General features: G+C 51.0%; 1 protein-coding gene across 1 annotated transcript; it reads left to right on the top strand.

Moving 5' to 3' along the window:
- Positions 1-2,179: 2,179 nt before the first annotated feature.
- LOC107110673 (fucolectin-1-like) lies at positions 2,180-4,171 on the top strand. Its single transcript, XM_015411474.1, has 3 exons — positions 2,180-2,264; positions 3,465-3,645; positions 4,015-4,171. Exons 1-3 carry the CDS (start codon positions 2,180-2,182, stop codon positions 4,169-4,171), a joined length of 423 nt encoding a protein of 140 aa, XP_015266960.1.
- Positions 4,172-9,774: the final 5,603 nt, after the last annotated feature.

Raw genomic sequence — 9,774 nt, 5'->3', positions numbered from 1 at the left:
AGGGAGGGTGGAGGGTTTCACCTCCTTCACAAACCAAGAGGGGTTTAATTCAACAAATTCCCTGAGCTCTGCTTCGTTCCTTTACCTGTGGCTCTGCACTTCCTGACATGGGACCTTACAGTGGTCCTGGCATCCACGGGAACTTTTCAGAGTGTCTTTTGTTTTTAGAGACTTCTGCTGAAATCAAAGTCTTCCCACAAGCCAAAGCAAAGCCTCAGCCGCAGCTGAGCACTGATGGAGGAGGCAGCCAGTGTGAATGCTGGTGTTCAATTACTTTCGTCAGCCCTGACCTGAATGGGCCAGGTAGCCCTCCAGGTTGGGGAATCCCTGGAGATTTGGACAGTGGTGGACCTACGTGTTTGGGACCCTGAAGCTCGAACTGTTCTGGGGCCCCCGTTTCAGCCAGCAACAACAGGGCAACAACCAACAAGATCCAAACAGCCTTGCTGCCTTTGCAAGGACCTCGAGGCCCAAATGGTGGAGAATGGGGTGGTGGTGTGGGGTCCTTGAAAATGGGCCATACAGTGAGCCCCCTTCCCACCAGCAATGAGGTCTGGGTAACCACCGTTATCTTCTTCAATGGGGTTGTTCCATGGCAGATCACCACAATTAAAAAAAAAAAAAGATTAACCAAGCCCCTGAGCAAATTTTGAAATTTGACCCGTTGCAGGGACACTTTGAGGCCATGTGAAATGGGTATTGGAGCATATTCTAAGGTCAATATTCAGTACTTCAACCCATTGACTTATGATTCTGTTACCAAAATTGCCTTATTTTAATAACCAACAGTGGCGGAACGGGCCTGCGTCAGCTGGCAGGCCCCGCTCCACCCACCCCTCCTTTGCCTGACCTGGCACCTGAAGGGGCAGTTCTTCGCCACTGCCTCCGAGTACGGCTGCCACCACTGTCCCTCTCTCTTGGGCTCTGGTTAGGCAGGGCGGCCTCTTAACCTCCCTCCAGTGTCACTAGGAACCCACCTCGGGGCTTCCTGGCGATCTTCGGGACTCCCCTGGAGACTGTAGCTCACTGATTAATTTACCAGGGACTAAGATGTATCTTTGACCAGGCTTTCCTTCAAATTCATATCTCTCTCTCTCTCTCTCTCTCTCTCTCTCTCCCCCCTTAGGGGGTCCCCGACCTACCCTTCATGTGTCCAAGTGGCTGGGGGGACTAGGCGGTACAGAGGGACGTCTCGCCACCAACAGTTAAAAGGATTTGTTTGAAAACTCTTTAACTATTTACAGGCATCTCCACAGTGAACGGAAGAATCAAAATAAAGGTGACAAAACCGCTCCATCTCCCCCTCCTCTGCACTCAGGCCCTGTCTGGACGCTCTGCAGGGCAGGGACATGACTTCACTTCACTGGGGAAAGTGGGATCCGCACGTCTCCCAACATGGCCCCATACAGGAGGAGGCGGCAGCAGCTAGGGTTGCCAAGTCTGACCTATGGCTGCAGCGGGGGGAGCCCTGGCCCTTTCCAGGAGTTCAAGAAGGTGACATCACCTTCATCACACCGGGCACATCTCCGCGATCCTGGCACTTTGGGGGTGGGGTTCCCCCCAGCGGCCCGATCCAAGCTGGCGGGTAAGGGACCCATCGAGCGGGTAACCACCCCGCCTCCCGGGGGACTTGGCAATCCTACCTCCTATCAAGCCCCCACCAACTTAGGCACAGCCACAAAATGGCGTTTCTCCACACCAACGCCTAAAAACCCCCCATCGATTTTGTTGAACAATTCCCTCATTTTTTAAAAAGAAAGTTGCTTAGGGCTCTCTGTCGCCTGGAGGTCTGCTGCGGTTCTTTGGAGATCTCCTGGCCTTGCCTGGACGTTGGAAGCCCAAGGGTGACGCCACCCTCCACCCTGTGAGCCTTGCACACCACAGACCGTCTTTTTTAGGGGAGAACGGCCAGGTGTCCCCTCAGGCCACCGAGGGCACCCAGACCTGGCTCTCCCTCTGTCTCACTGGCTTGGTTCAGACATCAGATTAAACCCCATTTGGATAGGAGCACAGCTTGTCTCCCAGCCGGCTTGTCCCCTTCCTCTTCCTACCCCCCTCCTCCCTCCCTTCATGCACAGAGCTTGACTGAGAACTTCCTTCGCTTGATGAAGCTCCGGTACTCTGTGATGGCGGTGCCTTTGGGCCAACCCAAAAGTCCCTTTACTCCCCGCGAGCTGGGATGCCAGACTGGGATCACGCGGAGGTCCGGCAGCCCACTTTTGAGAGGACAAACAAAGGGAAGGTCTCCGAGTTGGGAAGTCATGGTGAGCTGGAGGCTGATCCAACCGAGCAGTTTTGGATGGGGCTCTGCCGAGGGAGGAGGGGGCGCCAAGGGGGGCGGGGGGAGCACAGCAACGTGTCCAAGCTCGGTCCAGTCCAGTTTCCTTTGACACCTGACCGCAGCCATTGCCTCGTCCCACCCCCCCACCCCCTGCAGGATGCTGGTCTTCTGGACTTGGACGCTGGCCCTGGGGCTGCTGGCGGGGCGTGGGGAGGGCTTCAGCTGCACGCAAGAATTTGGAGGTAAGCAATAGGGTGTTGGGGTCTGTGTGTGTGGATGAAGGCTGGGCTGCAGCCACCACAAAAGGGAGTCCACCACTGGAGCTGTGGTGTTCCGGTTTCTGCCACACTCGGGTGTTATGACAAAGGGAACTCCTGAGGATTTCCTCCATCGGTGCACAGAGCAGAAGACTCTGAGGGACACGAGGCCCAGTCTGAGAATTGTAAATCTCCGGTGGTCTGCCTCCCTACCCCACATGCCCCACTAGACCTGCTATAACCCCCCCACACACACACTGCTCCAACTGACGTAAGGCCTGAAGCAGGGAGGAGACGTCCTGAGGATGCAGCCCCCGCTTCTCGGCAACAGCACTGCCGGGGCTCCCCTGAGAGGCAGGGAAGGAGGGAGCCATGAAAAGGCTTGAGACTGCCCAGCCCAGACAGTGGAGACTGCCGGAGTTGCCAACTCCGTGTTGGGAAATGCCGGCTTTGGGGGTGGAGCCTGGAGAGGGCAGGGCTGGGGGAGGGGAGGGCCCTCAGCAGGGCCTATGGCCGTAGAGCCCAACCTCCAAAGCAGCCATTGGCTCCAGGGGGACTGATCTCCGTAGCCTGGAGATCAACTGCAATAGCATGAGATCTCCAGGTGCCACCTGGAGGTTGGGAAGCCTAGGTATAGTGCATAGAGGCCACCCTCCAAAGCAGCCCAAACGGCTCCAGGGGGACTGACCTCCGTAGCCTGGAGGTTGCTTGTCATTCCGAAGGATCTCCAGGCCCCACCTGGAGGCTGCCACAGAAAACAGGCACTGATGACCGCTTCTGTCCCCTCTTCTTCCTCCTCCTCCTGTCATCCATAATTCCAGGCCCGAATCTGGCCAGAGGTCGGCCAACCTCCCAGTCCTCCACACACCCACACAGTGGAGCATCAGGCTCTGCTGTGGACGGGAACTGTAACGGGCTACGGCCAGCCTTGACCTGTACTCACACCGAGCGGCAGTACAGACTTTGGTGGTCGGTGGACTTGGGCAGACAATACTCCATCTCGGTGGTGGTGGTGAAAAACCGGCAGGACTGCTGTGGAGAGAGGATCCGCGGGGCCACGATCCGTGTGGGACATCGCATGGGTGACATCAGTACAAGCAGCGTGGCGTATCACATATGCCTCAGTGGCTCTCCTCCTCCCCCACTTCTCTGATCAAACTTTCCCCAAGAGATACGAATCCTCTAAAATGACAGGTTTGACCCACCGTTTCAAGGCCTTTAATTGGAATGGACATTCTGGCCCTCATTCAGTGCTGTGGACAGGGTTCCCCCTTATTGGTGGGTGATACGTTAGACCAGTCCATTTCAGACCAGGCATCTCTGTGTCAACAAACAGAATACCCAGTGGGAAGGTCTAGCACATTCATAGCCAGCTAGACAAGAAATAGCGCATAGGGATTCCGACTACTTGGGGAAGAATTTCTAGCCATCAGAATGGATGTCGCCGCATGGCTGACCCTCTTTCTCCCCTCACAGATGTGGAACCATCAAAGACCTCCGAAAAGGATCCCTCAGTACCATCTTCTGCAATGGAGCCGTGGGCCGCTACGTAACCATTGTCATCCCTGGACGGGAATCAATCCTGACTCTATGTGAGGTGGAAGTCTATGGCACCAATGCACCGCCCAATTGATGTTAGAGCTCCCAGCATTGTCGTTCCTCTGTGTGTCTCTGTGGAATCTGGTGATAAATTCCCAATAAAGTTCCTGGGAGGTGGGACTTCCACCGCTGCTAGCCAAGACGGTTTCCATGCCGAGGGTTTGCTCCGCCCCAGCCCGCAAATGAAACCTCTACACGACAAGTCATCTTCCACTCATGCGCCTTCTGTCCCCTTTTGTGGTTTCCCATGGTTCGCAGAACCTGCTAGGCTCTGCCATTTCCAGAGACAACCAAGGCAAGGGAGATTTCCCCACAGACAACACATGTGGGTTTCTGGCACCATTTCCCCTGCTTATCCCCCCGGCACCCATCAATCCCTCCCTGTCCACCAGAAGGCTTTTTGCCGACTGCCAAAAGATAGGTCATAGGTATATCACTACAGTAGTATAGCAAGACACCAACCATGGATGCTCAAAAGATGCAGACAACCCCCCCTCCACTAGCAATGGCAGCTGGAGAGCTCGAGGGGACAGGCTGGATAGAGGGGAGAAATGCCTGGCGAGACCCCCACCCTAACCTCTCTTGGCCAGTGGTTGATCCACAAAACAAAACCACATTGGAAATACTATAAATCAAATGAAAAGAAGTGAAAAGGTTTATGGATTCATGATAGGTGCATCACTTTGGTACACTAGAGTCACGATGTAAACCTGTCCACAACTGCAGGGTATGTGGTATACTCCTGCAGACGTTTTACATCGGGACCACACACTGTAGCATTCAGACAAGAATAAAAGAACATGAAAGACACTGCAGACTTGTCCAACCTGAAAAATCAGCAGTGGCTTAACACAGCTTAACTCAGACAGGACACAGTATTTTGTTCCAAGACACTGAAAGGCTGGACAACACATCCAATTACCACGTCAGATTACACAGAGAAGCCATTGAAATTCATAAACATAAACACAATTTCAACAGGAAAGAAGAGAGTTTAAAAATAAATAGGACATGGTTTCCTGTCCTGAAAAACACCAAAGGCTCTACATCTTACAATAGCACTAAAGATAAGATTAGCATTTCAACAGCCAATCCATATGCAAAAGAACCTCCTCAGGAAAGCTCCTCTATTAGCATGTCACAGCCTGGGGAACTCCTACAAGATAATGACTCAGCCCTACCCCACCTTCCTGAGTAGATATAAATTACCTGCCTACCATTTTCCTTCTCACCTTGACACTGAGAGTACTCCATCTTCCTGTGTTATACCTCTGAGGATGCCAGTCACAGCTGCTGGCGAAACGTCAGGTCCTACAGTGCCAAGACCATGGCCATAAAACCTGGGAAATCTACAACTAGTAAAGGAATTGCTCAACAGTCTCTTTATTAACAATTCTGAAGATAAATGTAAGGTCACCCCATGAAATGCAAAGTCAAATAAAGCCAAGTGGGGCACTGTCATGGATCACATGTACTTCAGTCTAGGAAGTCCACCTTTTGGACAGCTCATCTCAATGGTCAGGAATGTTGCTTTGGAACCCTAGGAAAGAAAGCAGAAGGAAGCAGAGAACTGACAGAAGAGCCGTGACTCTCAAAAGCTGATAACCGTGAAAATCCCCCCTGGTCTCTACGGCCCTCCAGGACCCCCATCTGGCTGTCCTGCGGCAGACCAACCTGGCTACCCAACTGAAACTTTCGACATGGGGTGGGGGTTCATGTGTCACACTCGGAGTGGCCTGGTCTTCGCGCACATGCCCGTTCTGTCGTGGTTAAGTGCGTGGACTCTAATCTGGGAGAACCGGGTTTGATTCCCCACTCCTCCACTTGCACCTGCTGGATGACCTTGGGCAAGCCATAGTTCTGATAAGAGCTGTTATGAAAAAGAGCATTTCCTGTCAGAGCTCTCTCAGCCCCACCTAACTCACAGGGTGTCTGCTGTGGGGAGGGGAAGGGAAAGGAGTTTGTCAGCCGCTCTGAGATGCTCCTTCGCTGGATGTTTTCAAGTGGAGGCTGGACGACCATCTTTCGGGTATGTTGTAGGTATGTAGGGCTCTCTTTCGGCTGTGCTCCTGCAGAGTGCAGGGGGTTGGACTAGATGACCTGCAAGGTCCCTTCCAACGCTAACATTCTACGATTCTATAATTTAATAAAAATGATTAAAATGCAAAACAACAAAATGAGCTGCCCCAGGCAGAAGGCACTGCAGCCGTCCAGTCTAGGGCTTCCATCCCACATGGATCAGGACTTGGCAGGCCTCAAAAGACTCAGATTCTCAGGTATTCGTGTCCCCCCTCCCCCAAAATCCCTGTGCAGATTGATTCCAAAGGCAAAATTTTGATACGGGTGTGCACAAAATAAGATGGTAATAGGTGGTGAGACGGAGAGGGACCCACACGCATGAGCACCACCGAGGCTGGAGGACTCTTCAGTGACCATCTGTGGGTGTCCTTTGCCTTGTATGAAGACTCACCTGTCGTTCTGGGGGACAGTCTACCTGAGCAGGCAGCCAGTCCACACTGAGAAGAGTGCTTTGCTGCCCTCTGCTGGAAGAGTTGGGTTATTGCAGCACCTGACCTTTGGTGACCAACATGGGTGGATCCCAATGGGGTGCCCTCAACCGTCCCTTTAGGGTGTGCGGCTGCAGCAGCCGTGGTTTAAAATGGGCCAAACTGGAAAAGGCCACACAGAGGCATATGTCAGCAGTCAGACCTCTCCTCTCGCTGAGGGGCATAACATAAGAACATAAAGGATGCCAATGTTGGATCAGGCCAAAGGCCCATCTAGTCCAGCACTCTGTCACACAGTGGCCAAAAATACCAGGTGCCATCAGGAGGTCCACCAGTAGGGCCAGGACATTAGAAGCCCTCCCACTATTGACTCCCCCAAGCACCAAGAAGACAGAGCATCACTTGCCCCAGAGCCCCTACCTATACCTTGTGGCTAAGAGCCACTGATGGACCTCTGCTCCATATGCCTATCTAATTCTCTTTTGAAGCCGTCCATGCTTGTAGCCGCCACCACCTCCTGTGGCAGTGAATTCCATGTGTTAATCACTCTTTAGGTGAAGAAGTACTTCCTCTTATCCGTTCTAACCCGACCGCTCAGCAATTTCATGGAGTGCCCACGGAGTTCTTGTATTGTGAGAAAGGGAGAAAAGTCCCTCTTTCTCTACCTGCTCTTTCCCATGCATAATCTTATAAACCTCAATCATGTCTCCCCTCAGTCGTCGTTTCTCCAAGCTAAAGAGCCCCAAGCGCTTTAACCTTTCGTCATAGGGAAAGTGTTCCAACCCTTTTATCATTCGAGTTGCCCTTTTCTGCACTTTTTCCAAAGCTAGAATATCCTTTTTAAGGTGTGGTGACCAGAACTGCACACAGTATTCCAAATGAGGTCTCACCATTGATTTATATAGGGGCATTATGATATTTGCTGATCTGTTTTCAATACCCTTCCTAATAATACCCTTCTATGGCTAGAAAGCCATAGAACGCCCTTCCTACAATATCATTTCAAATATCATACGTGCGATACACTGCATGGCCCAAAATGACACAAAACGGATGCCAGCCAGAGACAAGCCTGGACATGCAGTTTAGAAATGTAAGAGCGGCTGGCCAGGTAACAACCTCCTCCATAGTCCCCACCATAGAGACACATAATTTAGGACAATGGTTCTCCCAAGAACCTAGAATCACACAGAGTTGGAAGGGTCCCTAGAGGCCATCTAGTCCAACCCCCTGCTCAGTGCAGGGTCAGCCTAGAGTACCCCTGACAAGGGTTTGTCCAGACGCTGCTTCAAGACTGCCGGGGAGGGGGGGGCACAGCACCTCCTGAGGCAGTTGATTCCACTGTTGCACAACTCTGACTGTGAATAAGTTTTCCCTAATATCTAGCAGGTACCTTCACACCCTTAATTTAAACCCACAGTTGCAAGTCCACTCCTCTGCTGCCAACAGGAACAGCTCCCTGCCCTCTTCTAAGTGACAGCCCTTCAAATATGTTGTCAAAGGCTTTCACGGCCGGAGTTCATTAGCTGTAGGTTGTCTGGGCTGTCTGGCCGTGGTCGTGGCATTGTAGGACCTGACGTTTCGCCAGCATCCTCAGAGGTATAACACTGGCATCCTCAGAGGTATAACACAGAAAGATGGAGTACTCTCTGTGTCAAGGTGAGAAGGAAAATGGTAGGCAGGTAACTTATATCTACTCAGGAAGGTGGGGTAGGGCTGAGTCATTATCTTGTAGGAGTTCCCCAGGCTGTGACATGCTAATAGAGGAGCTTTCCTGAGGAGGTTCTTTTGCATATGGATTGGCTGTTGAAATGCTAATCTTATCTGTAGTGCTATTGTAAGATGTAGGGCATTTTGTGTTTTTCAGGAAGAGAGTCTAAAAATAAATAGGGCATGGTTTCCTGCCCTGAAAAACACAAAATGCTGTACATCTTACAATTCCATGGTAAAGAAGTACTTCCTTTTATCCGTTCTAACCCGACCGCTCTGCAGTTTCATGGAGTGCCCACAAGGAGTTCTTGTATTGTGAGAAAGGGAGAAAAGTACCTCTTTCTCTACCTGCTCTTTCCCATGCATCATCTTATAAACCTCGATCATGTCACCCCTCAGTCGTCTTTTCTCCAAGCTAGAGCCCTAAGCGCCTTAACCTTTCTTCCTAGGGAAAGTGTTCCAACCCTTTTATCATTCTAGTTGCCTTTTTCTGCACTTTTTCGAATGCTATATCCTTTTTGAGGTGGGGTGACCAGAACTGCACATAGTATTCCAAATTAGGTCACACCATCGATTTATACAGGGGCATTATGATACTGGCTGATTAATTTTCAATTCCCTTCCTAATAATCCCCAGCATAGCGTTGGCCTTTTTTCTTGCAGTCGCACACTGTCTCGACATTTTCAGTGAGTTATCTACTACAACTCCAAGATCTCTCTCTTGATCAGTCTCTGCCAGTTCAGACCCCATCAACATGTATTTATATTTAGGATTTTTGGCTCCAATGTGCATCATCTTGCACTTGGCCACACTGAATCCCATTTGCCACATTGACGCCCACTCGCCCATCCTTGACAGATCCCTGTGGAGTGCCTCACAATCCTCCCTGGTTCTCACCACCTGGAACAATTTCGTGTCATCCACAAATTTATCCACTTCACTGCTTCCTCCCAACTCCAAATTATTAATGAACAAGTTAAAAAGCATCGGACCCAGTACTGAGCCCTGCGGTACCCCACTGCTTACCACCCTCCACTGAGAAAATTGCCCATTTATACTCACTCTGTTTCCCATTAGTTAGCCAGTTTTTGATCCACAAGAGGACTTATCCTTTTATCCCGTTACTATTGAGCTCATCAAAGGCTCCTATCAAAAGCTTTCTGGAAGTCAAGGTAAACAACATCTATTGGGTTCCCCTTGTCCACATGTTTGTTCACTCCCTCAAAAAACACTAACAGCTTAGTGAGACAAGATCTTCCCTTACAGAAACCGTGCTGAGTCTGCCTCAATAGGTTTTGTTCATCTATGTGCCTACTAATTCTTTCCTTAATAATGGTTTCCACCAATTTACCCGGTATCGACGTCAGACTGACTGGCCTGTAATTTCCCGGATCTCCTCTGGAACCCTTTTTAAAGATG

Source organism: Gekko japonicus, unplaced genomic scaffold (genome assembly GCF_001447785.1).
Source record: "Gekko japonicus isolate JY-2015 unplaced genomic scaffold, Gekko_japonicus_V1.1 scaffold4565, whole genome shotgun sequence".
NCBI lineage: Eukaryota > Metazoa > Chordata > Lepidosauria > Squamata > Gekkonidae > Gekko > Gekko japonicus.
The sequence above is the reverse complement of the archived record's forward strand: the minus strand, read 5'-3'. Positions and strand labels throughout refer to the sequence as shown.

Bases quoted from the DNA above. Each gene is read 5' to 3' on its own strand.
- LOC107110673 (XM_015411474.1), top strand. From the start codon at position 2,180: ATGCCAGACTGGGATCACGCGGAGGTCCGGCAGCCCACTTTTGAGAGG. The intron at 2,265-3,464 runs GTGAGCTGGAGG...GGCTACGGCCAG, and splicing joins CTCCGAGTTGGGAAGTCATG to CCTTGACCTGTACTCACACC. The intron at 3,646-4,014 runs GTATCACATATG...CTCCCCTCACAG, and splicing joins ATCAGTACAAGCAGCGTGGC to ATGTGGAACCATCAAAGACC.